This window comes from Archocentrus centrarchus, chromosome 4, assembly GCF_007364275.1.
Source record: "Archocentrus centrarchus isolate MPI-CPG fArcCen1 chromosome 4, fArcCen1, whole genome shotgun sequence".
In the NCBI taxonomy this organism is placed as follows: Eukaryota; Metazoa; Chordata; class Actinopteri; order Cichliformes; family Cichlidae; genus Archocentrus; species Archocentrus centrarchus.
Genome location: NC_044349.1, coordinates 11,872,514 through 11,892,844, shown reverse-complemented (window position 1 = coordinate 11,892,844; position 20,331 = coordinate 11,872,514). Strand labels below are relative to the sequence as shown.

At 45.2% G+C, this 20,331-nt stretch overlaps 1 protein-coding gene across 1 annotated transcript in view; it reads right to left on the bottom strand.

Annotated features, from left to right (window-relative positions):
* The window catches only part of fcho1 (FCH and mu domain containing endocytic adaptor 1), a 67,114-nt gene that overhangs the window by 39,777 nt on the left and 7,006 nt on the right, over window positions 1-20,331 (bottom strand). Inside the window, exon 2 of the mRNA XM_030726766.1 lies at window positions 10,205-10,255. Within this exon, the coding sequence (XP_030582626.1) occupies window positions 10,205-10,231 (27 nt within the window). The 5' untranslated portion in view covers window positions 10,232-10,255. The remainder of the gene's footprint in view (window positions 1-10,204; window positions 10,256-20,331) is intronic.

Below are 20,331 nucleotides of genomic sequence, written 5' to 3'. Positions count from 1 at the left end.
CTGCAGTTATATTTTTAGCACATATTTTAACACTGTCATGTCCTGGGCCGTTGGCCCAGCGTTTTGTGTTAATTTATTTCCTGAGTTTGTCCTCCCTGTATGTTTGTCTTGTTCCCAGTGTTGTGACTTGTCTGCGTGTTCCTTGGTTTATCACTTCCTGTTTTATTTTGCCAATGTGATTTCCTTGTGCTTTGTGTTTAGCTTTGCTTCCCCTGTGTAATTAGTTTCATTTGCCTCACCTGTTGTTCCCTGCTGTTTCCTCTTGCCCTGATTACCCATTGTGTATTTAAGCCCTCAGTTTTCATTTGTTCTGTCGCGTCGTTGATGTTTTGTGCCCGCATGTTCCTGTGTTCCCTGTGCCTGCCCTTCGTCTCCCTGTGACTCCCTTCCAAGGTTTTTGTATTTGTGTTTCCCCGTTGAAATAAATCCCCTTTTTAGTTATGTTTGCTTCTGGAGTCCTTCATGTGAGTCCTTCCTCGTCCGTTTCCTCCCCGGCCATGACAGAACGACGCGACCATTACAAAACCCCCTCCGGCTCCAATTTTTTCGACGGCACTCGTCTAGCGCTGGGGGGCCCGGCGTCTTTGAACAGTCCCCGTCATCGTCACTCACCTGCCTCCCCTTTCGCTGATCCCTCCCTTCCTCGGCAGCCGCGGAGGAGAGGGAGTTCCCGGCAGCAACGGCGGAAGGCACCCCGAGACCCGAGCGGTATAACGCCGCGGACCGCTTCACCACTTCACACCCAATCCTCCGTTTCCGTGAGTAACACTGGCTTCAACGCTACTATGCCTGCGGACAATTATTCCCGTCACCCCCCTGCCTTTCCCCTCCCTGAGGTGGCAAAGCAGACCATTATCTGTTGGGTGGATTCACTGGTTATGGACCTTCTGGCTGACCCATGTGAGCAGGAACAGCAACAGCTCACGGCCCAGCTGCAAGGGCTAGTCGATGATTACCCTTGGTTATTTGGCTCTCTGCATGGGTTAGTGCAGGATTTCTTAACCTCCACCCTTCACCTACAGCAGTCCCCAGTGTCAGCTCATTCTCAGTCCCCAGTGTCAGCGCATTCTCAGTCCCCAGTGTCAGCGCATTCTCAGTGCCCGGTGTCAGCTGTGTCTCAGTCTCCCCAGTCAGCTGTGCCTCAGGCTGCTTCCACGCAGTCAGCTCCTCTCCCTAGCTCACAGTCAGTCTCCTCGCAGTCAGTCTCCTCGCAGTCAGTCTCCTCGCAGTCAGTCTCCTCGCAGTCAGTCTCCTCGCAGTCAGTCTCCTCGCAGTCAGCTCTAACGCCCTTAGCTCCTGCTCTCTCTAGCTCGCAGTCTGCTCTTTCTGTCTCCCGGCCTGCTTCCACGCGGCCAGTTTTGACGTACTCAGGCCCCTCTAGCCTTCAGTCGGTTTCCCTAATGTCTGTTCACCCTAGCACTCTGTCAGTTCCTCCAGTGTCAGTTCCTCCAGTGTCAGTTCCTCCAGTGTCAGTTCCTCCAGTGTCAGTTCCTCCAGTGTCAGTTCCTCCAGTGTCAGCTCCTCCTCAGTCGCAGTGTTCCCAGTCAGCTGTAGCTCCAGCTCCTCCTCAGTCGCAGTGTTCCCAGTCAGCTGTAGCTCCAGCTCCTCCTCAGTCGCAGTGTTCCCAGTCAGCTGTAGCTCCAGCTCCTCCTCAGTCGCAGTGTTCCCAGTCAGCTGTAGCTCCAGCTCCTCCTCAGTCGCAGTCTCAGACCCCTCAGTTAGCTCCAGCTCCCTCTGCTCACCCTGCTCCCGCTCCCTTGGCTCCAGCTCCCCCTGCACCCGTACCTGTTCCGCGGGTGGGGGCAGCCACGGACGGGCTGACCTCTGCACCCGTACCTGTTCCGCGGGTGGGGGCAGCCACGGACGGGCTGACCTCTGCACCCGTTCCTGTTCCGCGGGTGGGGGCAACCAGGTCCAAGCCTTCGCATCGGTTTTCTGTGTTAGCTGCAGCAGCAGGGTCTCAGTCAGCTCTAGCTCCAGTCGCTCTCCCTCGCCTTCAGTCAGCTCCAGTAACTCTTCCTCGGTCCCCAGTGTCAGCTGTTTCAGTGCCCTCTCAGTCAGTTCCCTCAGCCCCTGTCTTAGTTCCTTCGGTTTTGGTCCCAGTTCCCTCAGCTCCTGCTCCTTCTGTAGCTCCAGTAGTGTCAGCTCCCTCTCAGGCCCCAGTGTCAGCGAGCTCTCGGTCTGTCTCCACGCAGCCAGATCTCCCTAGCTCTCGGTCTGTCTCCACGCAGCCAGATCTCCCTAGCTCTCGGTCTGTCTCCACGCAGCCAGATCTCCCTAGCTCTCGGTCTGTCTCCACGCAGCCAGATCTCCCTAGCTCTCGGTCTGTCTCCACGCAGCCAGATCTCCCTAGCTCTCGGTCTGTCTCCACGCAGCCAGATCTCCCTAGCTCTCGGTCTGTCTCCACGCAGCCAGATCTCCCTAGCTCTCGGTCTGTCTCCACGCAGCCAGATCTCCCTAGCTCTCGGTCTGTCTCCACGCAGCCAGATCTCCCTAGCTCTCGGTCTGTTTCCACGCAGCCAGATCTCCCTAGCTCTCGGTCTGCTCCACGCAGCCAGTCGTCTCCCGGCCTGCTTCCACGCAGCCAGTCGTCTCCCGGCCTGCTTCCACGCAGCCAGTCGTCTCCCGGCCTGCTTCCACGCAGCCAGTCGTCTCCGGCCTGCTTCCACGCAGCCAGTCGTCTCCCGGCCTGCTTCCACGCAGCCAGTCGTCTCCCGGCCTGCTTCCACGCAGCCAGTCGTCTCCCGGCCTGCTTCCACGCAGCCAGTCGTCTCCCGGCCTGCTTCCACGCAGCCAGTCGTCTCCCGGCCTGCTTCCACGCAGCCAGTCGTCTCCCGGCCTGCTTCCACGCAGTCCCCTGCACCTCTGCTATTCCTCGAGCAGCCCCTGCTGCTCAATAAAGCAGCAGTGTGCCCTGTTCCGCGGTCCCAGCCTACGCATCCGGTGCCTCACTATGTAGGCCCCGTTCAGCCCATGGGCTCAGCTCACTCCAAGCCGATGGGGGTCTCCGCTCATTCCGAGCCGATGGGGGTCTCCGCTCAGTCCGAGCGCTCCGCGCCAGAGGGTCCCGCTCAGTCCGAGCGCTCCGCGCCAGAGGGTCCCGCTCAGTCCGAGCCGATGGGGGTCTCCGCTCAGTCCGAGCGCTCCGCGCACGAGGGTCCCGCTCAGTCCGAGCCGATGGGGGTCTCCGCTCAGTCCGAGCGCTCCGAGCCAGGGGGTCCCGCTCAGTCCGAGCCGGTGGGGGTCTCTGCTCAGTCCGAGCGCTCCACGTCACCCGAGGGTTCCCCACCAGAGCCCGGGGTCGCCCTTCTCCGCCGCCGCATGCCCCGCGGTCGGCCTCCAGAGTCTGCTCCCCGTCGCCGCCGCCGCACGCCCCGCGGTCGGCCTCCGGTGACCCCTCCTCGTCGCCGCCACCGCTGGGAGCGCGGTCGGCCTCCAGTGACTCCCCCTCGTCGCCGCCGCCGCTGGGAGCGCGGTCGGCCTCCAGTGACTCCCCCTCGTCGTCGCCGCCGCCGCTGGGAGCGCGGTCGGCCTCCAGTGACTCCTTCTCGTCCTCGTCGCCGCCGCCGCTGGGAGCGCGGTCGGCCTCCAGTGATTCCTTCTCGTCCTCGTCGCCGCCGCCGCTGGGAGCGCGGTCGGCCTCCAGTGATTCCTTCTCGTCCTCGTCGCCGCCGCCGCTGGGAGCGCGGTCGGCCTCCAGTGATTCCTTCTCGTCCTCGTCGCCGCCGCCGCTGGGAGCGCGGTCGGCCTCCAGTGATTCCTTCTCGTCCTCGTCGCCGCCGCCGCTGGGAGCGCGGTCGGCCTCCCTCGTTGGGATTTTGCTTTGTGGCCCCTTGGCCTCTGCGGCCTCCTGAACTGTGTGTTTTTTGTTTTTGGATTTCCCACTGACTCCCCTGAACTGTGGACTGTTTTTTCCCCTGCTGTTTTTTGTTTTGTCATAGCTCCTGGACTGTTCCTTGTTTCGGCCCCCTGTTTTGGACATTGGAGCTCTCCGGCCTTGTGCCGTCGCCTTTTGTTCTGGTCCTGTGTTTTTGTTTTCTTCCTGTCCGGGTTTGATTTGTTTTGTTCACGCCCTGTGATTTCTGTTTTGCTCCCTGTCTTTGTTTTTGTTTCGGGCCCTCCCTCCTGGTCCCCCGCCTCCCGCCCTTGTCTGGTTTTGTTTCTGGTTTTGGCCGTCGGGAGCCGGCCTTTGAGGGGGGGGTACTGTCATGTCCTGGGCCGTTGGCCCAGCGTTTTGTGTTAATTTATTTCCTGAGTTTGTCCTCCCTGTATGTTTGTCTTGTTCCCAGTGTTGTGACTTGTCTGCGTGTTCCTTGGTTTATCACTTCCTGTTTTATTTTGCCAATGTGATTTCCTTGTGCTTTGTGTTTAGCTTTGCTTCCCCTGTGTAATTAGTTTCATTTGCCTCACCTGTTGTTCCCTGCTGTTTCCTCTTGCCCTGATTACCCATTGTGTATTTAAGCCCTCAGTTTTCATTTGTTCTGTCGCGTCGTTGATGTTTTGTGCCCGCATGTTCCTGTGTTCCCTGTGCCTGCCCTTCGTCTCCCTGTGACTCCCTTCCAAGGTTTTTGTATTTGTGTTTCCCCGTTGAAATAAATCCCCTTTTTAGTTATGTTTGCTTCTGGAGTCCTTCATGTGAGTCCTTCCTCGTCCGTTTCCTCCCCGGCCATGACAAACACTGCACAATCAACAGCTCATATTCACCAGTTAACACACACACACACACACACACACACACACACACACACACACACACACACACACACACACACACACACACACACACACACACACACACACACACACACTAAATAGTCCAGAACTATATTAAAAAAAACAAAAAAAAAAACACTACAGCTATAAAAGACTGACAGATCTGCAGAAGAGGTCAAAATTCCTTCTTGCCTTTGGCGATAAAAATAATAAACTGGTGCAAAAATTATAATTACCAGTATAAATCCCCTTCCCTTGAACTGTCAAAGTATCACTTGCACTTTGAGACATAAAAGAGAGTATATCTGACTTATTACTGTCTACTCAATTCACCACATCCATGATGGGAAATGAGGGCTGTCGCTGCAGTTTATTACACTACTGGACTTTTGCGTTAAAGTGCATCCCCCAACGTGATGGGTATTAGGTTAGGAAAAACGTGGTTACTAGCGTAGGTACTCTAGGTAGGTTCTCTGAAAACTGAGTAGGGTATCTCACTATGGGAAATACCCTCTGGTATGTTCAATCATAGAAGCTCCACTACCACCACATCTGTCCAAGACAGACAAATCACTTCAAGGACATGGGGTTCCCCTGACCTCCTTAACAATAGCCTCACCCCATATCAGGCATTCTCAAAATATTTCTTTCACGAACCCATGAAGTAGGGCAGCGTGGTGAGATACCTCACTCCACTGTAAGAGAACTGGGGTTACGCTAGTAACCAAATGCTCTTTCAAACCTGGCTCGGAATCTGGTTTGGTTGCAAACGGCAGTCTGTAACCCCTGGAAACTGTTGTCAACACACATGGATGGACTGCACGTGCACACCATTCCTTCATCCTGACAAGGGGCCCAGGGGACTGAAGACCAAAAGTGGTACAGCTGCTCCCCTCTTCGGGCAACAGACTGACCTGCAATTTCTGATTTTTCTAGATTTTTCTTTTCTTTTTTTTTTTTTTTTTAAACACACAGCAGCCTCAGCTTTATGCCTGGCTGTGACATTGGTGTTTTTATTAAAAAACCATGTGAAGTGCTTTCTTGTTCAGAACCACACACACCTCTCTCTCTGAACTGACCCCACAAGGCGGGGAGGTGAATAAATTAGAGAGCACTGAGGCAACTTGCACTCCTTATTGACTGTGAACAGGTAGAACATTGTTGGCCATTACACAGCTTAGAGTGGAGCTTGAGGAAACATTTTCCTCTCTCCGCTTCTTGAGGGGAGGAAGGAACAGTGAACAAGTCCCTGGAGCGCTCAGCGCAGGGATCTCCATTGCTACTTTTCCACCGCCGAGGTGCCAGTGCTCGTGCCAGTGATGGTGTCGGTTTCAAAGAACCAGCGAAACGTGTAAGAATGAGCCTGGGTTTCTACCGCGTTTCTGTGAACTGCTCCTTTACGTATGAGTGTGGGCGGGTCCTCGTCTGGACACAGAAGCCGAAGAGCACAAACGTGGGAGAATACACTCCCCTTTCTTGTACTGCAAACACATTTTATGGTCTAAACAAAACTACTGCAGCATCTGTGTGCAGCACAAAGGTAAACACAGACAGCAATTACAAGCAAGACAAGTACGTACTTTGCATCCTTTTATCTGTGATAAAAGCAAGTTCAGCCTTAGAGCCCAACCTAATTCACAGCCGTGAAAATCGCTTTGCTTTTCTCATATAATACACATGTAATACGATAGAAAACTACGTTGAAACGGCAGAGTCACGCCCTTCTGCTGCTTTCATCACACGTTCTTGGTTCGAGACCAGCTAGCTTGCAGGGCCCAAATTGAACCCATTTTTTGGCCAAGCACCGAGTGCGTTCACAGTGGAAAAACCACTGAACGGTTCAAATACTGGCACCGGCACGGAACCCCATCAGTGGAAAAGCGGCCCATGAGTGCTGCCTGCTGAGCCTCTAGCACACACTACAAATTCTATTTCGACCAATGCTTCTTTCCCTGTGGAGAGTGGATCCATGGCTCAATGCAGCAGTGGATGTGGCAGCAAAAGCAGCAAAAGACTTTTGCCATTATGCCGTCTGTGCAGACACTGCCAGTTAGATGCCTGCTGCTGGGAAATAGGACCCTGGAAGCCTAGATCACGCCCTCTTGCTCCCATAGCCGCAAAGCCCAGGCAGGTCAAAAAGAAGCCAAAAGCTTCACCCTGCTTCTTCCTCAGGTCGCTAGCCTGCTCCTCCCAAACCATAGGACTGGAGGTGCCCTTATCCGACAGGTGACCCATGTCCTGAAACAGTTTAGCCTGATGGGCTGAGAGCTGGCTGCTGACTTATAAACCTTTTGGTGTATGGAGACTGTGAAATGCTCCTTTGTTCCTGCCAACATGAGTGTGGAATGTCGGTTTGGATGGAGATGAAACGCCACCTCCACCACTTTGGGTTCGAGCCCCGAAACCTAATCGTTGGTAATCTCCAGGCCAGAACAACCCTTGACGGGCACTCTGTGACAAAAAGGGTTAATCCTAGTAAGCTCCTCATCTCCTTCACACACACACACACACACACACACACACACACACACACACACACACACACACACACACACACACACAGCGGGCGCAAGCTGTTTCATGGGTGCAAAGTGGGCAATATTTTCCTACTGTACAGATCCCTCTCATCCCGCTTTTTATTCTGCCTTGCAGGCCAGCTAATGGACAGCCTGGCTGCTGCACGCTTACATATCTCACGTAGATCGACTTTGCGTGCAGGTGGAGAGGTCTGAGTTTCCCTGTCAATCAAGCCTGAGCAGGAGGATGAATAGCATCCTCCTCATCCTCAATGTTATCATCTCTGAGGATACCCATGTTAACATTCTCCTTGTCTTCTCCACGCTCCTCTTCAGGGTTGAGAAGCTGGTTGAAGGGAGCTGAAAATTCAGCCTCCAGGTTATTGATCATGTCCCCCCCGGTATGCAGCAGCTGAGCTTTGTCGCTGGCTTCACTGTAGTGTCAGAAAGACAAGGACTGACTTTTGAGGCCACCAACACTTGCAAACGCTCCAGGATTCTGCCAGGTATTACGTGGCAGTACTCGCAGGAGTCAGGGTCTGCCAATGATGCCTGTGCATGCTTGACACTCAGAGGCAATGAGGGGCTTTCTCCGAGGTATTCAACCAACAAACGGCTGGGCAAGGGTGGGATGTGACATCCTTATCCTTGCCGCCACCACCTCTGAGAGGATCCAGTGGTACCTATAATCAATCATGCTCTGCTTTGAAAGGCAGCAATAGCTACACAGACACACAAGCTACTTGACGTGCTATTTTTATAACATGGGTATACGATGACACAACAACTGCAAATAGAAGAATATAGTCTTGTGACAAAAATATATAATTACAGCATAATAATAGTTATTCCTGAAACGAGAAAACCCCATGTTCATGGACTACTTTTATGACTGCATCAGCAAAAAGTTAAGTGGATAATTCTGGTCCAGGACCGCTGAGGAGCTCTTGTGACTTCAAGGGCAAGAAAGTTAGAATGCCTGGTGTGGGGCTATTATAAAGAGAGTCAGAAGATACTGTGTCCTTGAAGTGATTGGTCTGTCTTGGACAGACGTGGAGTTAGTGGTAGCTCTCATAGTGAGATACTGAGCGAGGTTTGAAAGAACAATCTCTATGCAGGTACTCCTGTGCTACTCGGGGAAGGTTTCTTCAGCCATATTAATAAACCCCCCCCCCCCCAAGTGCTACTTTTTTCCTGTGTCAGCTCTCTAAATTGGCGCTCAGTGAACTAAAATTTGAGAAACCCTGTTCTAAAACTCTTTTTTCTGCACCTTAATTGAAACTGGTAAATATTAGTTCAATGTGCAAAACTTTTCTAAGTCTGTGCCATAAGGCCAAAAAAGTAGGGCACACCTGAAATAGATGTACTAGGTATGCTGGGTCAGAAGCAAAGAGGAGGACAAACACAGAGAGTGAAGAGGAAGAGAAAGCCTGTAACAGCTGGCAAAGTCACTGAGGCATCGTCTCATTCCTTTGCTTTGCACATTGGTGTAAGACTGCTAATGAGGCCATTAATTACTGAAAAATTAAGCCAATTAATGTCATAATTAAGTCCTCTCGCAACACTGTGTTACTAATTTTTTTAATACTTGGAAAATCAAGAGTAATCCAATACAAGGTAATAAATCCTGTCGCTGTGAGGCTTTTAATGACCCTTTTTTTCTCTTCACTGTCTTATTGGAGAGGTGATGATTCATGATATGATATATAGTTGGGGTGATTTATCAGAAATCAATTTCAAAGCATTACTAATATTGTAAGAATATTGGTGTGCACAGGAAACCTCATGAGACACTGTAAACACCTGGTGACACCACAAGGAATCTGTCAAATGATGTGTTTGAGTTTTTGCGCTCACAAATTTGTGATTCACACACAGACAGTAGCCCTGGATATATAATCTCAATGCCTTCTGAGTGTTGACTAAATAGTGTGTACAAGCTGTTTGCTTGCAAGTTCAATTTTAGCGAGTGCCAATTTGCAGATATGAAATGATGCAAAGACGGATGCAGTTAAAATGCGTCAGCTTGAGGGTAAATCTGATGCTTTGTGCTTTTGATTTTATAAAAAAACATAGAAACAAGTTGAAAAAGACTGAAGGGAAACAACATAACTGGAGTTTTTCTTTTGCAGAGTTATTCCTGCATTTAAAAAAAAAAAAAAAAAAAAAGGAGGTTCTGGTTTTCCACCAAAGGTATAAAGGTGTTTTGCTTTTTTTTAATAATCCAGACAAAAATAAAAGGAAAAAGCTCTTATGTTAAGTAGACTGCTTAACTACTACATGTGGGCCATTTGTGTTTATGTGCATTGTCACCCCCAGAAGGAATGTTTTGAGAAGCCCTGTTTCTTTGTTTAACCATGGCACACTTAGCAGTCTCACATTTTTCCTAGATAAAGAATAATAAAATAAAGAAGTGAGAGAAAGGTCCGCTTGATGGCATTTTCCATAACTTTCGATTGCCATCTCTCACACTTATTGACCAAAATTTCTGCTTTTTAAATAAATGAATTTCCCTAAAACCAAGTTATCAAAAATGTATAGATCTTTAATGCCCAACAACAACATAAGGTTACATCTGCCAGGTAACACACAGTTGTATCAAATAAATATTCTTATAATAATAACTAGTTATATCACATTAAAAGTCATTTATACAACATTGCAGACATCATCTCTGCCAAGAAGAATTTAAATGAGACCACTTTCCATGTTGTAGAAGATGAGATCCAAATAGAAGATTGGTATCTATTGGTAACAAGCAGTTCCTGTTTATACCTGATGCACAACAGAGAGCCAGAAGCACAGCTGTCCGTGGAGAATATGAATGAAAAGCTCACTGACTCATAGCTGTGATACAGCTATAGCAGCTGATGAGTTATAAGACACGGTTAAAGATCAGTTAAAGATCAATGTAATCTTCAAGCATGTGTCCTGTAGCATTATTTCTATTAAAAGGTGTTTTTCAAGACACTTACCCAGAAGTTGTTCTGAAATAAGGCCATCTTCACTCAGAATTTCACAGCAATCTGTAAGAAAGAGTTAGAGCTGCATTAAAGGAAAGTCTGACATCAAGATATTTCTTTTTCAGGCAGTCTGACCTCTATTTTCACCACATCGGAGTCCACATGCTGGAGAAAATGACCTGGAGGATGCTTTGGAAAAGTCCATAAAATGTGCACATTTTCAAATTTTTCCCTGCCCAGTGACAAACTGCACTATTGAGGCATCAGCAAACTGCATATAACCAATTTCCAAGAAGTCCAGCTTTATAGAAACTCTTGAGACACCTTCAGCGTAGGAAGGGAACTCCTGAGGGAGAGCAGAGAGGAGCTTAACAAATTACTTCAAAGGATAAACTCAGAGAATGAAGGGAGCTGAGGGAGGCAGCAGGGAAGAGAAGTGACAGGAGAGATAGGGGAGGAAAGAACAGGGGAGAGGAGAGAGATTGATTAAGTGAACGAGGTAAAAGAGACAAAGGTAACCTCCAAGGAAAAACAGATGAGATGCACGACAGGTTCATTCAGATGCAGCTTTTGATCAGCTCACACTGCCGGTCGCAAATTTTCATATGTGCTGGATCGAATAACATCGCACCTACTGGTGCATTTACATTTGAATATGCATTCCAGCAAGTACTTTGTTTATCTGCTTAAGGCCAGATGTGCATTAGTCTGCAGAAATATACTGGAGAATTTTTTATGTGGCATGAGTTCATACTGAAAGTCAGTGAGATCCTTCTTTCTGTTAATTAAAAGGTGGATCACAAAAGTTCACATTCCCTATTTATTACTGAAACAAGGCCTATGAAACATGTTGATGCATGTTAGTGAGAACGGTTGAACAGGAAATTTCACTCATCACACATTAGAACATGTGACTTCTCTTTATTTTTTTAAGATACAACTTGTCCTGACTGCAGTGTTTTCATGAAAGTGGCATTTTTAATTTGCTGGTCGCAGGAGGAAACTCACTGTAGCAGCAGCAGCAGCTTACACCTGTTAACACCCTGTGCGCACACTTATATTACAGAAACACAAACACATTAATGAAATACATACAAAGCACTGGAATATTATCCTGCCCTTTGCAAGAGAATCCATAATGGGGCAAGAGTTTCTCCAGGGATGCCCTCATACAGGGTTTCTGTTATCTGTTATTTTGCTGACTGTGTGTGTTTGAGAGTCAGTATGTGTGCATGTGTGTGCGCGCATGTGTCCGTGCTGACAACAGCCCTCTCCCTGTACTGGCAAAGATTCAGCTCGAGCCTGATGACCTGGCATAAGGCAACAGTAACACATGCAGAAACAAACACAGCAAGACCTAGAGTAGACACACACAGTCGCACACACCTGAAACCCCTCACACCTTGTTAATTAGCTCAGCAGCAGGACTGGGGCCTGCAGACAGCTTTGTGTTTGGCATATGAGGTGAGCCCACAGGAGGGACAGAACTATAGAAATACTGTGAAGCAGGGATACACGATGAATATCCATATTATTACTTTATTGATTTCTAGTGGAACAAATGACTGAAGATGATGATTGACGACTGAATACTACACCAATCTTCATCATCTTTGGCCTTCGATTCAAGCTCACTCATACACACACACACACAAAAAAAAGCAACTTCCGGTCAGTACCTCAAATAATTATCATTGCCCAACCTCAATATTTATAAAATATTTTAGAGGAATATTAGAAAACATTGTTAAAATAGTATTTAAAAGGTTTTAACCCATTACCAATAAATGCTGCCTGGACAGATTTCCATGGCAAAATACCCATGCAGGGGGACAGCAATTCTAACCAAAGCACCAGCTTCAGGCAAGCAGAAAAGGGGGGCAAAGGGAGCACAACAGATACAAACAGAAACACCACAAAGACAGTGAAACACAAAGACACCGAAACATAGTGTAGATCTGAGTTAATTTTTTTTTGCTCTAATCTTCACAATTTTGACATAGCACGAAGCAGAAACACACAGACACAGAGAGGTGTGCACCAGGGCCCTGTGTGGATACTCATCATGTTGGGATGTATAGAAGTAGCTGACATCCAGCATTCTCCATCTGGTTCTAACTAGACATTCAGCTGAAATCAGCTCTGGGGCAAACAGAGCCCAGAGCAAAAGTGGGACACTCTGTGACCTTGATTTCTCAAACTCAAGATCATTTTTTATTCAGGAATTAAATGCGGGCACAATTTTTGGTCTTGCCATGTATAATTTCTACTGACTATACACACAAGTAGCTGGCTGTCACCAGGTGAAGTCAACACAAAGAGGGTGCTGCACCAAAAAACCTCTTTGTGACTGCTTTGGTTGCTAGCGGATTGCTGCAGTTGCCCACAGTTTGAATGAAATATGCCAACTTGTCTGTAAATACTCGCCATTTACACTCTGAGCTGCAGTGAAACTTGAAATAGTAAGACATAAACCAGAAACAGAGACCAGACACAAAGAGGTTTTCAGTGCAGCGACAAATTTCACACTAGTGACTGCCAGCAACCTCCAGTAACCACTTGCCATCTACTCACCAACCACTCACAGAATATACATATTTCCCTTGTGACTGGTGGTCTCAAGATGGTCACTGACTGGTAACACTACAGAGCATATTGAGAGGGAGCCCAACTGTACACCCTCTTCACTCGTGGTTCTAAACATGAATCATACACAATTATTTGCTACCTGTAACTAGTCAGGTAGCACAAGTCTGTTAACAGCAGGGAAAACTATAAAGGCAGATGATGAAGAGAAGACCAGAGATGCACCAGAGTGCTTTGAAAAAGTTTTATAAAAATGAGACTAGTTTTGCTGCTTCTGTGCTGGGCTTTCACTACAGGTGGGTCTCAAGTAGCTCCTCCACATACACTGAAGGGAACCAGGTGAGACAAATCTAATATTCTGTTGTCTGGAAAAATGCCTAGCTGATGCCACAGAGTTTGAAAGAATAAGTCCACAGTTCTGCTCTGCTGTGAAAACATTAATCCAATGAGCCAGACAACAACAACGATAAGTGGCATTTCATCTAAGCTAAAGGCAGATGAAGCAGCCTATTAAGGACTGACTCTATAGGTCCATGTCTAATATTTAAATTGGGCCAAAACAGCTTAAGAGCAGATTTATTGTTTCATTTCACCAATTTAATTGGTTTTATTTATTTTTTTATGAGGGTTAGGGTTGAGGGTTGACATTAAAGTATTTTATATTCTACATACTCAGAATCTCATAAGGCTCAATTATTTAAAAAAAAAAAAAAAAAATTATAATACCCTTATATACGATGAAACCACCAGTCTTAAAAATCTTGTGATACCAATTTATCCTCATAGTGCCAAGCACTTGGGGTAAACCATAGTTTCAAAGTTTTTCCCAGTGAACCAAGATTCATTGAATACCAATGTCTGGTCACTGTTGTTGAGATGAAGTGATATTAACCAAGGACAAATCTTTTGCACATGCCTTTGGATCTGCAATAATCAAAACCAAACTAACAGCAATATCACTGGCTATGTCAAGATGTCCTTCATCCAATATTATGTAGCTTTTATTATTACCTTTCATTTATTTATTATTTTAGCTTTTTATTATCTTGGAGATATGCAGCCAAATTCAAAAATAAGTGCTCATTTTCTCAGGCATTGAATCCCTTGAATTTCAAAATGCTCTTTGAGATTAAAAAAAATTTGAACAAAAAGGTAGAGCATGTCCAATTTGTTTATTTGTTGATCAATATCATATGTCAGCATATATACCTTTTTAAAAAGGTTTAGTGCAGAAAAAAAGATCTGGTTTAATTGAGAAATGGCTTCATAGTTTGTCCAGCAAGGTTACTTGGACTATTATACCAACAATACTCTTAGCAGTGTCTGCAGCACATATAGCAGAGCATCCTGAATTGACTAGGTGTGGAGTCAAGCAGCATCTTCAGTTGGAAAGATGTAAACTAGTTTGTCAAATATTTGAGGGAAATTACCATATCAAATATACACTGCTCAAAAATATTAAAGGAACACTTTAAAAACACATCAGATCTCAGTGGGGGAAATAAAGGATCACGCTGGATATCTATACTGATATGGACTGGGAAGGATGAAAGGATGCCACATCGTTTGATGGAAATTAAAATTATCAACCTACAGAGACTTGAATTCAAAGACACCCTGAAAATCAAAGTGAAAGAATGATGCAGCAGGCTAGTCCATTTTGCCAAAATCTCATTGCAGCAGCTTAACCCTTTATTTATCACAGGCCCACAAAGTGCCGGCATTCGTGGACTTCTGGCAACAATTACTGTAATACCCCTATGTTGGGTGTGAAGCACAATTTCTCAGCTTTCAGAAACTGTCTGAATTTTTCAGATAGGACAAACAGTTGCGTAATTACAGTAATTCAAAGTGCATTTGATCGTCTCAGTGGTGATACACTTGGTCGGGGTGCCCTTGGAGGGTCTATGAGTCCCTCCAAGGATATGCCTTCCCAGACCATCACTGACCCACCACCAAACTGGTCATGGTGAAACGTGTTACAGTCAGCATAACATTCTTCACGGCTTCTCCAGACTTTTTCATGTCTGTCAAATGTGCTCAGGGTGAATTTGCTCTCATCTGTGAAAAGCACAGGGTGCCAGTGGTGAACCTGCCAATTCTGGTATATTACAGCAAATGCCAATCAGGCTCCACATATGGGCAGTGAACACAAGGGTCCACTAGAGGATGTCGGGCCCTCACGCCACCCTACTAACGTCTGTTTCTGATTGTTTTGGTCAGAGACATAGACACCACTGGTCTGCTGGAGGTTATTTTATAGTGTCCTAGCAGTGCTCATCCTGTTCCTCTTTGCACAAAGAGCTGATACGAGTCCTGCTGATGGGTTAAGGACCTTCTACAGCCCCATCCAGCTCTCCCAGAGTAACTTTCTGTCTCCTAGAATCTCCTCCATGCTCTTGTGACTGTGCTGCGACACACAGCAAACCTTCTGGCAATTGCACGTATTAATGTGCCATTCTGGAGGAGTTGGGCTACCTGTGCAACCTCTGCAGGGTCCAGGTATCTTATAATGGTAGTGACACAGACCCTAGCCAAATGCAAAACTAGTGGAAAAAAAAAAAAGTCAGAAAAGATGAGGAGGGAGAAAAAAAAATCTGTCTATATATAGGCCGATTTACTCCCTGAAAATTGGCATTGTCATCCACTCTGAAAAAACAAGTATCCACCACTTTAAAATGCACTGAAAACATTTCTATGCATTTTTCTGAGAAAACATGCAGTGAAATGACTTGAAAAATGCTTCTCTGGCAACATTTCAAATGGCCAGTGGTAATTCTGTTTCCCTACCCCTGTTTTCATTTCTACACACCTGATCAACCCTTATTTTGGTGTTGGATCATTAGGCATTAAAGGTCAAAGAATCGCACAAACAAAAAGAAAAGCAGACAGACAGACAGTGCAACTAAAACTAAATGCAAGGAAAATATATCTTTAACAGCCACACAGAGAGAGAATCCAGCCAGCCTTATCAATTAAAGACACACTAACCTCTTCTTCTGCCACCCTCACACTGCCTGACAGCACACAGATGGCTGCCATGAAAAATTAGGACTTAAAAAAAGCTGATAGGTAGGAATGAAATAAGGTCTCATACAGAAACAAGAACTACCCACAATTTATTTAATTCCAGCAGGATATAAATGATGCATCCTCGCCGCCCTTACTAAACATTTCAGTTTTTATTTCCTTTCCTCTTGCTTTTGCCAGAGATGGATCTACTAGCAGATGTCTCTCTGAAGGGAGGGAGGGAAGAAGAGAAGAAGGGAGAGAGGGAGGGAGGGAAGGTCAACACAAACTCCCACCTCCTCACCACCTCCACCTGCCTTTTCTCCTTCCTCTGTTTGAGAGAACAGATGAATGAGTCCCCATGTGTCTCCTCACACTTTCAGAGAACAGCATTCTCATCTGGCTCAAAGATCAAAATAAAAATGGAATTGGGTTAAATGTAATGACACAGCCGAGTGTAAAATAAAGATGATCTGCTAACCTCTGAGAAGGCACACTTGTCACAAGCTTTGGAAGCAAAGCAGGTGTTAGAAAGAAATTAAGGCAAAGGAACAGAGGAAGAAGAAAGAAAAAGGACAGAGGTGAAAAATAGATGAGGTGAGGAACAAGGTAACACAAACCCAGCCAAACTGCAGAATCAGTCAGGTAAATAAACAAGCCTTCAAACAGCTGAAGGACAGGAAGAAAAGGAAGCAGTGACTAAGAGATAAAAAAAAAAAAAAGGGATTCCATTAAACAGGCAGCAAAGGTTTCAAAATAATATCTTTCATTAATACCAAATGATAAAACCTTATCAATCAATTCACTTGCACAACAAGATATAGCAATCTGTATATGATGCATGTCAATATTTATAATCTATGAATACTGACTATAATATTGACAAGATGTTGGATCCACAGAAATTTTCACATTTTGTCAGTCTCACAAATAATCAACAGATTCATTGGTAATGAGCAAATCAGTGTTTTTAAAGAGCTTTAAAATGATCCTTAAATGCATTTACTAAGATGTCAGAAATAGCAGTCAGACTCACTGCTGTTACCTACGTGCAGATGTGAAACACCGTGAGGGAGGACGAGGACAGACAGACCGAATCTATGAACCGACCAGAGTCTGCTGCACTGCAGAGCAACTCTCCTGTCCTTCAGTATCAGTTTTAAACCTGATTTGGCGAAGCGTGGAGGAGAGATCATTTTGTGTCAGGCCTAATTGCCTCTTCACTGTTACCAACAGACTTCGGCACTCTTCTGCCACATCAGCCAATTGGATGACTCACTACTGAGGGTTATAATTTAGAGAAAGACGTCACTGTGGGTGTTTTGTAGTTTCTTTCTATACTATAAAAACTGTGTGTACTGACCTGTTAAAACTCAAGTTCCATTACATTATTCATACTTTGGATTGTATCTTTTTTTTTTTTCCTATCTTCATCATCATCACTAACATAATGAGAACATGAAAGTGGAATATGATTACATGCTTTATAAGCACAGAACAAACAGCTGATTAACTGATAAGCTAAAACTAAAAATTGTTCCCATCCATCTTCTGCCACTTATCTGGGTCTGGGTCACAAGGGCAGTAGTCCAAGTAGAGAAGCCTACACCTCCCTCTCCCTGGACACCCCCAGTGTTCCCAAGCAAACCAAAAGATGTAATTTCTTGAGCACGTCCTGGGTCTGCCCCAGTGCCCTATATTACTGTCATGAAATTAAAAAAAAAAAAAAAAAAAAAAATGATACCTTTATAAGGTGTTACAGGTGTACAAATGCTGTTTAGCAGAACAGCACCGAACGCCAAAAGTGACGTCTCATCTACTGGCCTAAGTTACGCTTCGGTCGGTTCTGCAGCTCTCAATTTTTGTAACTTTGTGCGTGAGTCCTGGGGTTGAAGACGTGAGTGTACGATTGTGTCAGTTTTCACTACCAGTGAAGCTATATCAGCACAGAAGCTCAGAGATAACAGAGGGAGATATTACAGTTTGAAAAGATGAGGCTTTCAGGAAAATACTTTGAAAAACTTCCTTTCTTCCTTTGCTTCTAGTTTTGACTTCCCTTCAGCTCCTATACCATCGCTGATGTGGAGGTTTTGTCAAAGTGGTGATACCTATCGCTCAGAAGAATACTGAAGTGAGTACTCACGTCCTCAGCAATGATATCAGTTATACAGAGCAGTTGAAACATCACTGTTTGTGAGCAACACGACCAACGCAGCAAGTATAATGGGCCCATAAAATGTACCTGAGCGCCAAGCTTGGTTGCTCAAATCCTGCTTGTGTAGGAGTTTTTGAACAAAGAAACAAACAGAGAGAGACAGAGATTTCCTGCATTACAGTAAGATATTAAAAGAAAAAAAAAACAAAATTAACATATATAAATGACCACAACTTTTCACCAACTTTTGTATGAAAGCACATATGAGACAACAAAATTAACTTTTGAGAGACTGAAACCAAAAAATGTTTAGCTACTGCTTGAAAGAGAAAAAAAAAAACGACTGATTATCAAAAAATTCTCATCGGTTCATTATTAGAGTAACTGGATTAACTTTAACTAGTCTAATAATAAACAAATCATGCAAATACTTTATCAAGGAAATCACATGCTTGAATGCTGGGCTGTTTTACCTTCAGAATTAAAAGGATATGCTGCTTTTCTCTCTTATCATGTAAACTAAATATCTATGGGCCTTCCTATTTCAGCTCTGGTAATTTGCAATGAGCATTCTTCCGTCCTTGCTGATATCCCATAATCAAAATCATTAAAGTGATTGATCACAAAAACAAAACAAAAACAGACAGTCGGGCTGTCATCTGAATTTAAAGATGGGATCAATTGTCTAAGTGGGACCATGATCATACTGGACATACAAAATCCTCTTGGTGATTCATTGCTGCTCTATTATAAGAAAAACATGATTGCTACAATTATAGACAACAATTTCAGCACCCACAAATTGCTGCCCACAAAACAAATGAGTCAACAAAAGCGCACCAGAACAGAGCCTGCACTTTAATGATGACACACTGAACCCAACAATCAGATCACTGTCACTACCATGACAGAATTACACCCTGTATTTAATGACGAAGCAACGCTGTGCGAAACAATTCTCTTACAGTGATAAATGGGCTGCCCGCTGAACGTATGCACGAGCCTTCAGTGACTGAGACCAAAAGAGAGAAGCAGAGAGACAGCAAACACAATAAACAGGAGGAAGGCAGTGAGGGAGAAAGAAAAGGCAGAGTGATAAACACAACCCGAACTGTCAGCTCCCCCATTGTCCCGGCCTGAATGTGCTTTTGTTACTGCAGCATACAGCTCCAGTCCAGTCCAGTCTATGACAACGTGCCAGGCGAGCATCACTTCTAAGCCTGGCATGACCAGCTGTGTGAGGGTAGACATCCACAGCGGGCTATGGGACCAAAAATTGTTCGGCTTATCAATAAATTTAAAATGCTGATCAAAAAATTAAATGAAATAAAAGGATGTATTCAGTTGTTTTAAAAATGGGCATGAATTTTTTAAAATATTTGAACAGATGTGAAATTATTAAAAAAAAAAAAGCAGAAGAAGACGTTTATGCGATTGCTTTTTGTCTAATATATATATATTTTTGGTAAGTATGTAATGCACAGCTACCACTGGAATGTGGGTGAAATGCACCTGGAAGCTGCTTGCTGACTCACATTTAACAAGAAAAATGTGAAAGCTCTACTAAGGACCAGATATCCTGCTGACAAAACGCGTGAGACTTGGGAAGATTAGATGGTTTTGTGTGATGTTCCTTTAAATACTCAACAAAAATAAGGGCCAGTGCAACCTGTGCCAGATAAAGCCACCGTATTACAAGCCTACTACAACTACTCTCAGTCATTTGAGAGCAGCCTGAGGTGTCAGGTGATTTTCAAAGAATAGGTAAGTAGTCCCGTGGAGATCAATTAGTATTTTGGCTTAAATTACCTTCCTTAAAATGTCTGTTTTGTATGACCAACAGTCAAAAACATATTTACAATATTAAGCACAGAAAAAAATTAATTCCTCATCCTGCAACCAACATCATTTTGAAAGCTTTGCTTGATAAATGTCTTTATAAACCTAAAATTAAACATTTTTCCAGATTAATTATCAGCTGTTATAAATTAACTGAATGCTTCAGTTGGAATTTTGAATAATAAATGCAAAAAGATAAAATGCACTTGCATTAAGTCATTATACAGTCAAACTAAATGAAAACACAACCTGTCATTGAATTAGAGGTTTCCCTCCTTGTGGCTGAGTAATTAAAAATAATCTCAAATGGAAGTCACTCTCCATGCTCCTGTTAAGTAAATGATTTTCTTTCTAATTCACCTCTCCTTCTCGCTCTGCTGAACGCAGCATAAAACGAATTAGTAACTCAGAAACAGACCGAGGGCCAGAGCTGAAGGGTCAAGACCAATGCGCCATCCTGCCTCAGGATCCTCCCATCTGCAACAAGAAGAGCTTGGCTGGACTCGCTCATAACCTCAGGCACAGGTCATGGTTTTACACACAGGGCTTG